This window comes from Panulirus ornatus, chromosome 20 (genome assembly GCF_036320965.1).
Source record: "Panulirus ornatus isolate Po-2019 chromosome 20, ASM3632096v1, whole genome shotgun sequence".
In the NCBI taxonomy this organism is placed as follows: domain Eukaryota; kingdom Metazoa; phylum Arthropoda; class Malacostraca; order Decapoda; family Palinuridae; genus Panulirus; species Panulirus ornatus.
Genome location: NC_092243.1, coordinates 74,346,633 through 74,365,148, shown reverse-complemented (window position 1 = coordinate 74,365,148; position 18,516 = coordinate 74,346,633). Strand labels below are relative to the sequence as shown.

Here is an 18,516-nt window from a genome sequence, read left to right as displayed (position 1 = left end):
GGCCTGCCCGCGCTACTCAGCTTGCTCCCTGGACACGGCGGAATCTCACGAGATGTGGATGAGGGAGGCTGGCCTCAAGGGCGTGACCATGGACGTCCTGGGCCAGGAGTTCATCAAGATCCTGCAGAATGACCTCAACGTCTTGGCCTCGACCTGTGGCGACTCAGACGAGGACAAACTGACCCACAAGGAAGTGACGGCCCAGTGGACCAACCAGGTGGGCTCCCACTTAGAGTAAGGACACCACCCACTGGGGAAGGGGGGGAAAATAAATAAAAGGCTCCGAACGAAGTGGTGAGGGGCCCACCACTGTGTAGGAACGCCTTGTGTTAGAGCGCACCACTTGTGTTTTCGCACCACTTAGATTATGGAAGTGTCAAGTGTTCCCACGTACTGTGTAGACTCTGGTACCGCTCTGTGAACACCACTGATTGTATGAAGACACCAGTAACTGTATGAGAGCACCGGGAAACATTAGGATGTGGGGAGCGGGGCGCACCACCACTGTGTAAACGACTACTTACTGCCACTACAGCACCACTTACAGTGCAAGAGCACCAGTTACTGTATGAGGCCACCTCTCAATATGTACAGTGGAACTGTTCGTGTGAAGATCCCACTTTATAAGGAAATCAATAAGTGTATAAGGGAACCTCGAAGAGCATTAAGGAACCACTAACTTGAAGCGAACCAGCAGCGGTGGAAGGAGACCACTGAATGTACAAGAGAACCATTCACCACTGACTGTATAAGAGAAAGACAAAAAGACTAATGGAAACACTGTATAAGGTAACTGCAACTGTATCAGGGAGCAATCAACAGTGTCATGGAACCTTAAATATATATATATATATATATATATATATATATATATATATATATATATATATATATATATATATATATATATATATATATATATATATATATTCCTATGAGTTCACGGGGAAAATGAAACACGATAAGTTCCCAAGTGCACTTTCGTGTAATAATCACATCATCAGGGGGAGACACAAGAGAGAAATATAACAGTCAGCTGATATACAACGAAGAGACGTAGCTAGGACGCCATTTCGTAAACATGCGATTGTCCAAGACAGACAACGCGCGTATCATAAACTTATTATGTGGATAAGAAGGTAAATTGTTTACAAATTTCATCAACAAAGTTATCCAGTTTATATAGACCATCACTAATATTAAGATTATAATTCTTTTTGTATTTAATAATAGAAGATTCAATGATATTTTTCGTGGTAATAGATTTAGAGTTGATAACTGAGATGGCATTACTCCAGTCAATACAATGATCATAATTTTTAACGTGTGTAAACAAGGCATTTGATTCTTGTCCCGTTCTTTACTATATCTTTGTTGCTTAAGTCTAACAGAAAGATCCTTACCAGTCTGCCCAACACAAAACTTATCACAATTTCTACATGGCACTTTATAGATGCACCCAGGAGAATTTTCTGGTGAGTTCCTGATTAAGGTATTCTTTACAGTACTATTGCTGAAAGCAAAGAAATATTTTGTAGAGTTGAGCCCAAACCTCCAATTGACACCAAGAATCTTTTAGTTCTCCCTATTCATAATAATTTTACTTTACTTCCCATGTTGCTTAAATCCTTCCCTCCCGTTTTTAATTTTCGAAAAGAAAGAACAGAGAAGCGGGCCAAGTGAGGATATTCCTTCTAAGGCTCAGTCCTCTGTTCTTAACGCTACCTCGCTAACGCGGGAAATGACTAATATATATATATATATATATATATATATATATATATATATATATATATATATATATATATATATATAAGGGGACCAACAGCGTGAAGGAATCACAAACTCTATAAGGGAAAAGCTAACTTTATAAGGCAACCACGAGAAGCGTAACGAAACTATTAACTGTATAAAGGATCCACAATGAGTGTAAAGGTACCACGAACTGTATAAGTGCACAACCATCAGGGTGAAGAAAATGTAACTGTGAGGGAAAACCCCTAACTGTAGAGGGGGCACACTAACTGTAAAGGGGAAATGCACTCACTCCTCATACTAACTGTATGAGGGAGCCACTTACAGTGTGAAGGACCACTAACTGTATGAGGGAGCCACTTACAGTGTGAAGGACCACTAACTGTATGAGGGAGCCACTTACAGTGTGAAGGACCACTAACTGTATGAGGGAGCCACTTACAGTGTGAAGGACCACTAACTGTATGAGGGAGCCACTTACAGTGTGAAGGACCACTAACTGTATGAGGGAGCCACTTACAGTGTGAAGGACCACTAACTGTATGAGGGAGCCACTTACAGTGTGAAGGACCACTAACTGTATGAGGGAGCCACTTACAGTGTGAAGGACCACTAACTGTATAAAAGAATCACTGACTGTACACTAAAACCACTAACTGCATTATGGAACTTATTGTATAAGGGAACCACGAGTTGCATAAGGGAACGACCACCTGTATAAAGGGAACCAGTAACTGTATAAGGGATTACATGAGGAATTACTAAGAGCGTGAGGGGCAACGTAAACTTTATAAGGGAATGACTAACTGTATAAAGGGAATGACTGACTATATAAAAGAGACACCAACACTGCGAATGAATCAACTAACTGTACAAAGGGAATGACTGACTGTATAAAGGAGAGACTGACATTGCGAATGAACCAACTAACTGTATAAAGGGATCATTTATTGTGTTAATGGAGCCACTAACTGGATAAGACAGCCAACAGTAGTTTTAGGGGTCCCCTAACTGCATGACGGACCCACCAATAAGAGGTATCATTAACTGTATAAGGGAATCATTAACTGTATAAAGTGATCATTAACTGTATAAGGTATCACTAACTGTATAAGGTGATTAACAGTACAAGGTATAACACTGTATAAGGGGACCATTAACTGCATAAGAAAATCATTAACTGTATAAGGTGATCATTAACTGTATAAGGTGATCATTGACTGAATAAGGTGATCATTAACTGTATAAAGGAATCATTAACAGTATAAGGGAATCATTAACTGTATAAGGTGATCATTATCTGTATAAGGTATCACTAACTGTATAAGGGGATCATTAACTGTATAAGGGGATCATTAACTGTATACGGGAACCATTAAAAGTATTAGGGAAATACTAACTGTATATGAGAACCACCATCAACTCGAAAGAACCATTAACTGTAAAGTAACTAGCATTCAGGAGAACCACAAACTGTATAATGGATCTATACACAATGTGAGTGAAGCACTAACTGTATAAGGGAACGTGAATACGGTGAGGGAACAGCTAACTGTATACGTCACCGACGGAGACATTGTCTTTAAAAGGGAATACTTAACTCTATAAGGGTACCATTCAATGCATAAGGAAGTCTTTATAAAGGAATAATTAACTGTAAAAGGGATGCATAAACGTCTAGAGGGAACCATTAACTGCATAGAGAAACCATTATTGGTATCAGAAAACCATTAACTGTATAGAGAAACCATTATTAGTATCAGAAAACCATTAACTTTAGAGAAACCATCACTGGTATTAGAAAACCATTAACTGTATAAGTGGAAGAAACAACAATATAAGGGAACCAGCAACAAAGATGTCATGAACTGTATAAGTGCAGGCGGACCCCAGCGTTATGCGTGGGGCCACAAGTAACACCAGGTTAAGTGTACAGTTGTCTGCATGATACCATCAGTGTTCCTACGTACTGTCTGAAAACCCAGTGGCAGTAAGTGCTATGTTGACTGACACCAGTAACTGTATAAGTAGAACAATGTGGCACCAGTCCCTACTTGAGGGTACTTCTAACACCACTTGCCATAAGGGGACGTCACCACACTGTGAAAGGCGTCCTTCTGTCACCACTTAGTAATTAATGGCACCATATTATCCTCTCAGGTGCCCATAGGCACTGCTCTCTTTACTATTGGCACCACTTGGCTCTCCCTCTCTCTCTCTCTCTCTCTCTCTCTCTCTCTCTCTCTCTCTCTCTCTCTCTCTCTGACAGACGTGCCTCTTTTTCTAGTCACTATTCCAACATTCGTGGTCTCTCTAGTAACTCATCTTCTGTTGTACACCATCTGTGCAATACCTCTCCTAACATCTTACTTCTCTGAGACCCAGTTGTCCAGTGATGTTCTCCCTCGTCCCTTTCTCATATCCAGCTGTAACCTCCACCCACGAGTCCGGTTCAAAGGTGGTGTCTGTGCTTATTCCAACACCAACACACCTATTACACACCTCAACGATCAGATCATGAAACCCCAAACTCTGATGTTATCTGGCTCAAGATCTGGCTCCCAGCTACCACGCTTTTCATTTGTTTCGCCTATTGCTCTCCTGGTACTACAAATTCTACATCTTCGACTAACTTAACTCTAGCCATGAGGGCGTGATATCCTCTCACACTCAAGCCGAGGTCCTTTACCTGTGGGATTTCAACGTTCACCATAGGGAATGGTTGAATTCCTCCCATACGCATTGTTGGGTGATTGAAGCCCTCACGTTCTCCAGTCTCAATGATCTAAAGCAAATTGTTACTCACCTCATCCATATTCCTGACCGTTATGACCACCTAACTAGTATCCTGGATCTGTTTTATACCTCTAATCCCTTGCACGATAGCTACACAATCTTGCCCCAGCTGGTTCATCTTACCACACTTTCATATATGTATCTATCTTAACAGCATCTTCCTCTCCAGCACCTGCTTCTAAACGTAAACATTGGCAATTCAGCAAAGTTGACTGGAATAACTTTGGAAAATTGTAGTATGACTTATCTTGGGTAAATGACTGTCTCTTATAAGGTGACGCTTCTGTCTCGGGAAAAGCATAGCAGTGGCTATAGGTACTACTTTGGTTTTTGCTTCCGAGAGCTGACTGCTTGTGTCCCCCACCTCTAGCTAGACCACGCAATACTCGGCAGGTTGCTGCGTCACATGATTGCTGTGTGGGCGTCCGCAACTCAAAGTGAGCCGTTTTGATAACTAATTCTTTCCCTTCACCTCAAAGCTTTGGAACTCTCTATCTGCTCATGTCTTCCCAATAACTGACCTGATATATTTCAAGACAGGATTTTTATTTCACTTCCTTCAAATTTCTCTTGCCTGTTCTTTTTCCCTTTCATAATTCTATCCATATTTCAATCAAGGGCCGGGCTTGGTGTGGGCTTTAGTTCGTGACTGGAGCCTTTAACGACAAAAAAAAAAAAAAAAAATCATCCCCTATTTCTCTAAGACGTCCTATTCTTCCAATCCACAGTTCAACCGTTCCTGATCTGAGGCCGTTCAGGCAAGGGATCAGGTATATCGGGCTTGGAAAATCTCTCCTTCCTCCGACTCCCATTCATCATTTATCACTGCCCATAATCATTAAGAGAAATCCATGTGAGACAATCTGTTCCTTTATGTAACCTTTCATGACCTCTGTATCCTCTTTTGCGCCACCGTCCACAGGATGGGTAAGAATGCACAATAAATAAGCCGCAATTGTTGTACAAATCAAAGCAAGAGTGTGCCTCCTGAACTTGCACCTGTACTTGCTCGTCTGTTCCGATTCTGTTTAAAAAAACAGAGCTTTTCCCTCCTGTTGGTAGCATGAGTAGAGTACATCCCATCCCAAAGTCTTTGAATTCCTCCTCAACTCACATCCTCAGACATGAACCTCACAGTCTACTCTCTGATCACCAGTTTGGCTTCCGTAAGGCTAGCTAGATCCACTGATGATATTCTTTTCTATCTTACTAATGTCTGTTCATCATCCCTGAGAGATTTAGAGGAATCCTATGTAGTTGCCCTTGACATATCCAAAGCTTTAGACAGGGTGTAGCATTGGGGTCTCATATCTAAGGTCCCCTCTTTTGGCTTCCCCTTTTCTTCTTCATATCTAGCTTCCTCTCTGGTCGATCTATCTCCGTGTTTGTTGATAGGTCAGCCTCTCTCCCTTTCTTCATCAATAGCAGTGTTTCTCGAGGTTCTGTCATGTCTCCTACACTTTTTCTCCTTTTTATCAACGATTTCTTTTCTTCTACAAATAACTAAATGCACTCATACGATGACAACTCAGCACTGCATTCCTCTACATCTTTCCATTCTGGTCCTTCTTCCACTCGACCTGTATTTCGTCTCAACACAACTTCCTCGATAATCTGACTTGGACGTGATATCTCAGTGGGGTAGCGGAAATCTGGTTATGTTTGATGCCTACAAGACATAGTTTCTTCCCATCTCTCTATTGAAAATTCCTCACAACTTTCCTCTCACCTTCGACGGTTCTATGATTCTATTTCTTGATTTAATGAACATATTTGGTATCAGTGTAACATACACTCTATACTGGAAACCCAACATTACGTAAATAGCTTTGTCTAGACGCCTGTAAGAAACTGGGTGTCCTGTTTAAATATCGAAATTTCTTTTCTTCTGAACATTTGCTCCGGTGATACAAAGGACTGATTCGTCCTTGTATGGAGTACTGCTCTCACTTCTGGGGTGAATCTAGCTGTATATCCTTACACGACACAGTCAAGTCGAAAGCGGTCCTACTTATCAACTCACCCAGGCTAACTTCAAAATATGATCCACTTGCCCTGTGCCGTAATGTTGTTTTCACTTTCCTTCTTCTGTAGGTATTATCTTGGTATTTGTTCCCAAGAGCTGGCTTCTTGTTTGCCCCCACCGCTAGCTAGACCACGCAATACTCGGCAAGTTGCTGCGTCACACGATTACTGTGTGGCTGTTGGCAACTCAAGGGTGGGCCGTTTTGATAACTGTTTCTTTTCCTACACTTCAAAGCTTTGGAGCTCTTTACCTTCATATGTCTTTCCCAACAACTATGACCTGGCACTTTTTAAAAGACAATCTTTTTCGCTTCCTCCACAATCCTTCTTTCCTTTGTCTCATCTTTTTCACTAACACCTCTATACTTCACCTAAGGCCTGGTCTTGATATGGAGCACCACTGACTATGTAGGCACCACTAGTACCACATACTGTGCAGACACTACTAGTACCACATACTGTGTGCACACCACTAGTACCACATACTGTGTGCACACCACTAGTACCACATACTGTGTGCACACCACTAGTACCACATACTGTGTGCACACCACCGATTATGGAGGCACCACTAGTACCACATACTGTTTGGACACCACTGGTGCCACATGCTGTGTGGACACCGCTGGTGCCACTTACTGTGTGAGGTCATTATCGGCACCAGGTCTTGTGCAAGAGCATCTCCCGCGCCGCTCGCCCAGCGCGGACACCCATTAGTTCATAAGGTCATCATTAGAGGCGCTTGGTGGGTTGGGAGGATGGTCACTATGACCTCCCGCAACCTGTGGACATCAGCAGTTAACTGGAGTCCTCGTAAGTGGGTATTTGATAACTGGAACTACGAGGCTTTAATAACTGGACCCTTCCAATAAGTGAGTCCCTCACAGTCGAAGCTATGATGACCTGAGGTCTGTTCACTGGTCTTCGATGTCCATCAGCGACCTCGAAGTGTTGGCTCTCCCTCACTTGTGGCTGTATCTCATGACGAACCAGGAAGGTCTGGAGGGACGTTGCCATTCTGCAGGCTCCAGGCTGGTGAATGAAGCTTCCAGTCGCCTACAGTGTCCTGCAAGGACAGATGCCATCACTGGTGCAGAAATAAAAGCTAGACACAAGACCAGATTTCTCAACAAACACACACACACACACACACACACACACACACACACACACACACACGCACGCACACATGGGTTAAGAGACGGGGCAACGCGACTACAAAGTTCTTTCCCAGTAACACAATAGAAATCACGTGTGGATCAGTCCTAATAGTACAACAGAGGTGAGGAATGTTAAGTGATCTAAATGTCAGACTTCACAGGAACGTGAATACAAATGCTAGTGGAATGGTAGTAACTGGTAAAGGGCTGGAACCCAAGGTTCGTGTTAAGGAATATGAACCTGATATTGTCGTAGTTATGGAGACGAAACTTTGTAAAATGGCAAGACTCCACCTGTTCTGTGAAGAGGGGTGCATTGTAGCGAGGAAGGTCCTGATTGAATTCTATTTTTCTGCTGTTGATGTGAACAGACACACGTGATAAACCACTTGAAGATGTCTTTGAAGTGGTCACTGGAAAGCGGTGGGTGAAGTGCCAAGGGAGCGGATGAGGGCCAAGGTCATACCTATCTATGATAAAGGAGACCAGAAGGAGGCGCTGAGCCAACAGACCAATGTCACGAACGAGTGAGGTCGGTGAGGTACTTTTAAAAGATAATCACAGAGCAAATGGATGACTTCCTGCAGAGGTACTTCTCCCACATCCTCATCAGGTCTTCCACGAGGGACACAGGTGGTTCATTTACCTAACTGTAGCACACTGTAAGCAGACCATTCCTGATCATCGTTATGTGTGACTGGTGTCCATCGTGGGGTCTGAGAGGTATGTGTTGGTTACCTCTGTCCCGAATGAAGGAGGTTCTCTCCCAAGACGTTGGCTTGGGTCGCCCTCAGCACTTACCATCTCGACTCACCTCATGTATTTCCTCCTCAGCTCATTTCCTCAGCTGATGCATTCGTCACCACAGCTCAGGCATGCCTCATCTCCCTCCCTCATTCATTTCTCACTTTACACCAAATATCCTCCAGCTCCCCAGCTCATAAAGTATTGGTTCATTGTCTTCCCAGCTCATGTTTTCAGTGTCTCCCCAGTCCAAGTCACCACCGTCTCCCCAGTTCATGTCTCCAGTACCATCCCAGCTCACCCATGTTATCTCCCTCCTCAGCTCAAGTGGGTGCGGGAAGGCTACATTACGTGGGCCTCCTTTGTGGGGAGCAAGTAGATGATCCATCGTAGCCATAAGGTGGAGGACAAGCCCTCCACCACACCCAATGGGTGGAGAACGACCCCCTTTGCACCAAGTGTGTGGAAGACGACCCCTCTCTACTACGCCGAGTGGGCGGAGGACGACAATTCTCCACCATACCAAGCGGGTGGAGGACCTCACCTCTCCATCACATCCAGTGGGTGGAGAACAACCCCCTCCGCACCACGGGGGTGAAGAACGACCCCTTTCCACCTCTTCCAGTGGGTGGAGAACGACCCCATCCACCGCTTCCGTCAACTGGACACCCCCCCCCCCCCGCACCTGTGGGCGACGGGGTACAGCACCGTCTATATCAGTGGTACAGACAGTCTGTGCTCTGTACCACATGGTACAGTTGTGGCTGGTGGGGGAGGGGAGAGCGTGTATACAAGAGACATCAGCCAGTGCTTACACTACGGAGTGTCATGGGCAAGAGACATCTCTCTGTACGTGCACTACGGACAGTCACGGACTCACGACGAAACCACGGATAAGAGCTACATGCACTACGGACCAGAGACATCGGTCTGAACGTAAGCTACGGACTAGAGACATTAACGTACCAGTACCGCAGACCACCACGTACCAAAGACGTATATGTGCGGGGTGAGTGGGACGCTTCACCTCCCAGTGAGGGAGAAGATAGTAATAAGAGATTACCCTGCGAGGGAATGTGTGTGTTTATGTGCATGTGTGTGTGTTTGTGTGTCTGTGTGGCACAGATATATATGCAGGGGAAAGCTCTCACACATGGTAAGTGTTACGTAGTTCGATTCATATCTGCACCATATTTATGAAGGCCTCTGCTGTTCTGTACACGGCAACTTGAAATAAAACGTACCATTTTAGAAGTGAATTTTATTTCCTTCTCTCACGTCTCTCCTAACAGGTTCCGAGCCCCCTTCGATCCTCTTTAGATTGGTTTTCCTTCTTGCCTTTTGTTTTTCTCTTCATTTTATGTTTAATCGAGGGCTTCTGTCTCTAGAGCAAAAAGACTTTTTATTCATTTTTTCTTTAGTCTCGATAACCTAGTTAATACTTTTCAATGGCTCGTTATCTTGATTTGGACGAGTGTTCAACACCATCTAACATGACCTGCTCTGGTCCACCATACTCAAAGCTCAAAACATCTAAAGTATAAGGGAATCATGTAACCCCATCACTTACTTTATACTGTGTACACTCCCTCGGGGGGGGGGGGGGGGGACGGTTACGCAGTTGGGGGATATTTCGGGTGTGTTGGGGTTTGGGGGGATTTGCAGGAGGTGTTTGGGGATTCGGGAATGTGTGGGATATCGGAGATGTGTTTGGGGTGTCGGGGTGTGTCTGGGGATTCGGGGAGGTCTGTTTGGGGTGTCGGGGTGTGTTTGGGGATTCGGGGAGGTCTGTTTGGGGTGTCGTGGATGTGTTTGGCTTCCTATTTGGCTTCCTAGGCCGCGGAAGACATCAGTTTACTCGGTCGTGCTTTACAAGAACCTTTAGACAAACTTCCTGGCAAAATATATCAGTTCTAATCTTCCTCTTTCGTCCCTTGTCTTCGTTTACCATACACGAGCACCCTACAGTAGAAACGATGTGGTCGGACCACCTTTCCTCGCTTATATAAGTGGTCTTCCTTTGCAAGATGTTCAGAACAGGTTTGCATATCCACTTTGCATCTGTTTATACTGTAAAATCGAGCTGTGACTATGGCCGACGGATGTTTTGCCATCTCCCTCTTCAGTGCTGTGTCGCAGTTAGGCTAGACTGTGTCCTTCTTAGAGTCCTCGGGATATGTTCCATCTTTTCCCGGCAAACTAAATAATACATATAGGCGAGAGGAGAGTAGATCAATTCTACAACTGCACCCACAGTGTGTGTGTGTGTGTGTGTGTGTGTGTGTGTGCCTGGCCCCTAATAGCCTGATTTGGTGGATCAGCGACCAGCCATGAAGCGAACCAACCATTTGTAGAAATATTCAAGAAATATGAGTTATTTCCTTCCTAGAACTGTGATGGTATATACCCACAGCACCTTGATTAGGTTGGACTTAGTAGTCACATAAAGTGGTGCGTGACTGAACCTCAATTTCCGTATCGACTAACAATTTTTTTTTTCTAGCAATAGGAATCTATAGCTCATAGGAAGAAAGAGCACAGTAACATATATCCGACACTTACAAACGAATATCCGATTCACTGAGTCACCTAATGCATGCAGGTGACGGTGTAGCACCTGATTTTCCATTACAAATTCATATATATTCATTAACGAACGGAGAGAGTGCTGTGCCATTACTAGGAATAAACAAGTACACTAGCCAACCTGATGATTAGTTCTTCAAAAGTTTCTAAGTTATTCCTAGTGATAAACAATACACTGGCTCACTGGTTCCTTACCAACGCTGAGAGCTTTGCCATTCAGCTTTACATTAATAATGCACATGATAATGGAGATTAAAAAATGTATTTATTAATAATGACAATGATATAGAGAAGCTGCGTGCCACTTCAGCAAGCACTTCTTCACAAAGATTCTTCATACTTTTTTTTTCAACCTTAATGTTCATGGCAATGAAATTCTTTCAGTTCTCTTGTATTATTACTGACAACAGTTTAACATTCCTTCACCCCATCATCATCCTGCAGACAAGCTTAGAAATTACCACAAAGTCAACAATGAGTGAATACTTCACTGTTGCCCTAACACTTCGCATGATGTAACCTGTAGTGTATTCTGTCTCCTCTGTAGAGCTGCTGCCCACAATATGGGCGGAAGTGTACAATAAATTAGCCGCCATTGTGGCAAAATATCTATCCAAATCAGAGTCTGTAGACTTCTCGAAGTTATGCGTAAGAAAAAAAAAAAAAAAGAAGACGAGAGAAGCTGACTTTTCTGAGCCCAAGAGAGGTTGGCTCACAGGATCATTGCTGCAGTGTTTTCTCGCAGTCAGAGCGAGGCTTCCCCACTACCGCTATATAAACAGGGAACATCAGTTATTATTCTCTGTTCTCTCGTCTTGGGTTCCACTATCCTCTCTTCTCTTGAGCTTCAGCGTCCTCTCATGTTGAAACCCCTGTGTTCTTCTCTCTTTTCTTGAATCTTGCTATCTTGCTTGAAACGTCTAGTGTTCTGTCTTCGACCTCTGAGTTCTTTCTTGTCTTGAGCCTCATGTGTTCTCATTGTCATGAAAGTACGTGAGCTTTAGAATAAAAGAACGATTAAAATGGTCTTGAGTTAACCAGGACAAAGTCTCAGAGTGAGGCATTAAATATGATGACCTGAGTGCCTCGCAAAACCTGATTAGAATGGTCTAGAGTTAGCGCCAGTGTTTCCTCCTTTCTTGAACCCGTGTTCTCTTCCCATGAAACCTTCATAGTTGTCTTGAACCCTTGTGTGATCTCTTGCTTCGAGTTCTCTCGTCTAAAACCCTTGTATTTTCTCTCTAAGTCTTGTGTTTTCTCATGTCTTGAGCACTTGTTTTCTCCTTTTGAATCCTCGTGCTCTATCTTCGTTTGTACTCCTTGTATTTTCTCTCTAAGTCTTGTATTTTCTCATGTCTTGAGCACATGTTTTCTCCTTTTGAATCCTCGTGCTCTATCTTCGTTTGTACTCCTTGTGTTTTCTAATGTGTGTTAATTTGAAGACCGTGTTCTATCGTCATGAACCCCATGTTCTCTTTTGAACCACTGTGTTCTCAATTGCCTCAAGCCCCTGTGTTTTTTTGTCTTAAACCTATGTCTTCTATCTCATCCCGAACCAAAGCATTTTCTTTCGCCTTGACCCAGTGTGTTATCTTGTTTCAAACTCATGTTCTCTCTTATTTTGAACCTTTGCAAACTCCCACCTTAAATCTGTTTTGAAGAAAGATTTCTGATGTTACCCAGCATCTCCTTCCAGTGGCTCCTGCACCCTAAAGTTACGCTATTTCCACTATCAGGGAAATGTGAGCCCCTTTGGAATGAGTTTTGACGCCACTGTACTCCCAGTGAGACAGCCTCACCAAATTCTTTTCACTGATGGTGTAACCTCGAGCAGATGGAGTGAAGAAACACAGATATCTATCTACCTATATCTATCTATCTATCTATCTATATATATATATATATATATATATATATATATATATATATATATATATATATATATATATATATATTATCCCTGGGGATAGGGGAGAATGAATACTTCCCACGTATTCCCTGCGTGTCGTAGAAGGCGACTAAAAGGGGAGGGAGCGGGGGGCTGGAAATCCTCCCCTCTCACTTTCTTTTTTTAATTTTCCAAAAGAGGGAACAGAGAGGGGGCCCAGGTGAGGATATTCCCTGAAGGGCCCAGTCCTCTGTTCTCAACGCTACCTCGCTAATGCGGGAAATGGCGAATAGTATGAAAGAAAAAAGAAAATATATATATATATATATATATATATATATATATATATATATATATATATATATATATATATATGGTTGTTTAATTTGTTTATGGATGGGGTTGTTAGGGAGGTGAATGTAAGAGTTTTGGAAAGAGGGGCAAGTATGCAGTCTGTTGTGGATGAGAGAGCTCGGGAAGTAAGTTGTTGTTCGCTGATGATACAGCGCTGGTGGCTGATTCGGGTGAGAAACTGCAGAAGCTGATGACTGAGTTTGGTAAAGTGTGTGAAAGAAGAAAGCTGAGAGTAAATGTGAATAATAGCAAAGTTGTTAGGTACAATAGGGTTGAGGGACAAGTCAATAGGGAGGTAAGTTTGAATGGAGAAAAACTGGAGGAAGTAAAGTGTTTTAGATATCTGGGAGCGGATTTTGCAGCGGATGCAACCATGGAAGCGGAAGTGAATAATAGGGTGGGGAAGGGGGCGAAAGTTCTGGGAGCGTTGGAAAATGTGTGGAAGTCGAGAACGTTATCTTGGAAAGCAAAAATGGGTATGTTTGAAAGAATAGTGGTTCCAACAATGTTATATGGTTGTGAGGCTTGGGCTATAGATAAAGTTGTGCGCAGGAGGGTGGATGTGCTGGAAATGAGATGTTTGAGGACAATATGTGGTGTGAGGTGGTTTGATCGAGTAAGTAATGAAAGGGTAAAAAAAATTGTGTGGTAATAAAAAGAGTGTGGTTGAGAGAGCAGAAGAGAGTGTTTTGAAATGGTTTGGTCACACAGAGAGAATGAGTGAGGAAAGATTGACCAAGAAGATATATGTGTCAGAGGTGGAGGGAACGAGAAGTGGAAGACCAAATTGGAGGTGGAAAGATGGAGTGAAAAAGATTCTGAGTGATCGGGGCCTGAGCATGCAGAAGGGTGAAAGGCGTGCAAGGAATAGCGTGAATTGGAACGATGTGGTATACCGGGGTCGACGTGCTGTCATTGGATTGAACCAGGGCATGCGAAGCGTTGGGTAAACCATGGAAAGTTTTGTGGGGCCTGGGTGTGGAAAGGGAGTTGTGGTTTCGGTGCATTATACATGACAGCTAGAGATTGAGTGTGAACGAATGTGGCCTTTGTTGTCTTTTCCTAGCGCTACCTCGCGCACATGCAGGGGGAGAGGGTTGTCATTTCATGTGTGGCGGGGTGGCGACGGGAATGAATAAAGGGCAAACGGTATGAATTATATACATGTGTATATATGTATATGTCTATATGTATAGGTATGTATATGTGCGTGTGGGGACGTATATGTATATACATGTGTATGTGGGTGGGTTGGGCCGTTCTTTCGTATGTTTCCTTGCGCTACCTCGCTAACGCGGGAGACAGCGACAAAGTATAATATATATATATATATATATATATATATATATATATATATATATATATATATATATATATATATATATATATATATATATATATAAATCGCAATTCAGTAGTTTAGATCATTTCATTTCCCTTGTAATTTTTCCATACATGCAGCACATGTTTCACGGACACTCCTCCTCGTCAGGTGTACGCACTTCATATAGTACTAATAACATAGGAAGATGGAACCTTTGTGGTGGTGTTGGGATCGAAATACTTTATGAATTGTTTGCGGATTGTCTCCGTGAAACAAGTAGTGGCGCATGTACGGAAAAAAATTACGCGTTAAAAGAAATTATCTGCACTCCTACCGAATTGCGATTACAGCCTCATAGCCTCTTATGTATTTCTCCCATAGAGGAACCAACCGATAGCAGGAATCACCCAGCAGGCGCCACTGTTGACCGTATAACAACAAAGGCGACGGCCGTTGGGACATTCTGAAGTCTAGGTCAGACATTTCTGCCCGTCAGTTGCCGACACGGCCAGTGCTATATAATGGTGCGAGACTTGACACAAGAAGGGTTATATAAATCACCCAGTGGATCTAACCCCTCGTGAATAAGTTTCTGACATTACCGACACAAAGAAAAAAAGAAAATTCATGGAAACCTTATGGAGTTTGCTCTTTGTGTTATGGCGAGGTATGTGCGAGCCTACCTGGCCAAACAGCCAAGAACCAACAATTTCAATGGATCTTAACACAGGCGCCCCGTCGGCACAAAGAATACGTCCAATTTGTTTCAACATAGTAAATTCATACGGAAAGTAAGCATTTGCATCAGATATACATAGAGAGACGCAAACATACACACTGGTCGATGAATGGGTACCTGGTATAAACTGGGGTAAGGGAAAGCGTTTATGTGTTTGTTTACATATAATCATGGAATTCGAAATCTATGTGGATGTGTGTATGTCACCATACCAATCCTAAGACCCGACCTATAGAATTCACGTCAAAGGACATCTTCACCGCATACTCGAAAAGATCGGGCCATTGAACTAAACCTTACACTTAGGACAAAGGCCATAATCAGTTCACCCCTACCTTACCAACACTCTCATCTTCACAATAATCTTCATCGTATGTTCCACACCAATAACCTTTTATCTGAACCGTACAGGCCCCTGACCTTAGCTAAAAGGTTCAAATCAGTGGCCAAATGAGTCGAAGATATGATGAAGTTGGCCTTTGAATGAATATTAAGGGTTATTTCAAAGGCCTGTTAAAGTCAGATCAAACGCCAGTGGTGTCCAGGATGTAATGATGGTGATGGCATAGTGAAGACGGCCTTTGTCTAGACCCATACGGTTCAAGTCAAAGTGGAATGGCGTCAAGGGTATGGTGAAGAGGCACAGTGAAAAAAATAATGATATGACGGGTAGGCTAGTAAAAGTTAATCAGCATACAAATCATGTAGCATCCTAGCTTTGCTATGGCAGACAAACTCATATGCCATGAATTTGATCAAGAATTCACATGAAAAAAAAAAAGAGGAACCTTGAGAAAGTTGGCACAATCACTAGCAATCATCGACCATGAATGAACCTAAAATCAAATCACTTACAACACCAAACGGAAGTACCAGGTGCAACATGCAAATTACGCTGTAAGGGTGTGCAGGTGCCTGGTGTGCTGCTGTGAAAGTCACGCCATTCTAAACTGTCTGAGTGTAATTACAGTTGTTACCAGGCGCTAAGCTACCCACAGGAACTTGTGAACCGAACCAGAGATTACCTCATCATATAGTATTAGTGAAAAATATGTTTTATCCATGATCTGTGTGATTACCCCCCCCCCCCCCCCCCCGAATATCTAGGTCACATGCGTAAGGATTTTGGACGGGGTCTTAAAGTTATCTTTAATATCTGATTGAAGATGTTAAAGATTTTTCAGTAGGTGGAAATAGGTTGACTTTGACGGCGTAAATGACCCTGCCATTTTACGAGTCTAACAACCCAAACAACCAACCAGCCATCGCAACGCGCGTCTCCCACCGGCCAAATGTAACGCCTCTCTTCAACTCTGGCACTCAGAGGCTGTAGCGATACTATAATGTATCATGTGATGGGTATGATCATAGCTATAACCAGGGAGTCGTAGTTCAAAGCTCCATTGGGTTCGTACGGTGAGGCGTGCAGGGCAATGGCAGCTCGCGCATGGCCAGACAGAGGTGGAGTTCCTGCAGTGAGAGCCATTCCCCGCCCAGCCCTGGACACACCCTGGCTAGGCTGCAACTGAGACTGACGAACTAGGATTGTCATTTCTCGATCAAATTCACGACGGTAAGTCTTTCAAAACCACGATTTAATCCACTTGAGTTTTACGAAACAGAAAAAGAAAAAGTCTTGATGCGTTTACTTTAGTTTCTGGATATGGTGTCACCACAATAAAGTTATTATCACTTATCAAAAACAGTAATTTACTCAGACGACATTACTTCAAATTAGGGTGTCCTTTCTGCCGGTGCCATGTCCCTTCTATTACAGTATAAATGCTAAGTAACTGATGAAAATAAACCATGTCATCTGCAACTGGATACATCTCATATAACAGCAAGGCAAGCACAAAGGAATGATGAACACTCACACATAACCAGTGTTTTACGGGCCATCGACTCAAAATGAACATCACCTTTTAACTCCCAGCTCTAGTGGTCACTTTCAGCTGATGTTCTTCGAGAACAGGTTCAGCCAACTTGGCCAACTCGTTCGTATATAACATTACCTAACTGTGTGATGGTCCTATTTAAAGTTTTCTGTGTCGTTAGCATACGTTAGTGATATCATTTGGCTAGGAAGACGAGGTACTGTCATATACTCATTGACCAGTATGAATATCATGGTACTATGGTAATAATTTACATTCCTTGCGCCACATTATTTGCTGAATCGATTTCGCCTCATGTAAGGAAAATCATGTAATAAACCAAGACGCGCTTCAATTCATGATTCAGAAATTCGAAAAGATAGAATTCATCTCTTTCGATGACATTAATTACACCAAAGGTTCGTAATTCTAACTCAAATTAGCCAACCTAACCAAATCTAACTTATCCCACTGGTCGTCACATAATCGGGTGTACAGACAAGCATATCCGAGCAAGCTTTTCATCGTCACCTAATCTTCAACCTCACCCTCAACCATACTTATCAACCTCGCCCTCAACCATACTACCAACCCCACCCTCAACTATATTATCAACCCCACCAAGTTGCCACGCAGGACAATGTATGACGCTAGCAACCCAGGCCAATGCTCATCTTCAACCTTACCATGTAGCCCACAAAATACAGAGGAGACGATGGAAATAAGAAATATCCTAGCCATCAACTTATACGAACTATCGAGAAAAGACAAGAAGAATATGCTTTGCTTACCTTGTTAAGTGCTTAGCCGTCTGGGCAATTACTGTCATTATGTTTTCAACTCGGCGCCCACCGCATTTCACACATGTATTTGCTTTCATCTAACGAAAATCAAACTTTATGCATTTCGAGACTTTGTAATACGACACCCGGTGAATAACAGATAGTGAAGACTCTACAATGTTTCACTAAGCACCACATTAATTCTAGATATATCGCTTATTCTTTTCGTTATATTGTCATAAGTTTCAGAAACACACATTCTTTGCAGTTTTACATAGATCTGTTTATCACAGCCCAATAACCTGAGGCATCTGCACATATGGCTGTCCTTCCTTGTTCAAGAATCTTCCACTCTTCTGTCCTTTATATCCATCGTAAAGTTCACTTCCAGCATCTACTGGGTCAATATCATCATCATTAGCGTCCCAGAAACAATCTCTAATTTGCTGGGGCGAGCGTGCACAGCAATACATAAGGGAGGAATAG

The 18,516-nt window shown here is 42.9% G+C and overlaps 1 protein-coding gene across 3 annotated transcripts in view; it reads left to right on the top strand.

The window, feature by feature from the left end:
• The window catches only part of LOC139756144 (uncharacterized), a 38,072-nt gene extending 28,344 nt beyond the window's left edge, over positions 1 to 9,728 (top strand). For all 3 annotated transcript variants that reach the window (XM_071675282.1, XM_071675283.1, XM_071675284.1), the window contains exons 10-11: positions 21 to 217; positions 8,803 to 9,728. In XM_071675282.1, coding sequence (XP_071531383.1) covers positions 21 to 217; positions 8,803 to 8,859 — 254 coding nt within the window. In that variant the 3' untranslated portion in view covers positions 8,860 to 9,728. The remainder of the gene's footprint in view (positions 1 to 20; positions 218 to 8,802) is intronic.
• Positions 9,729 to 18,516: the final 8,788 nt, after the last annotated feature.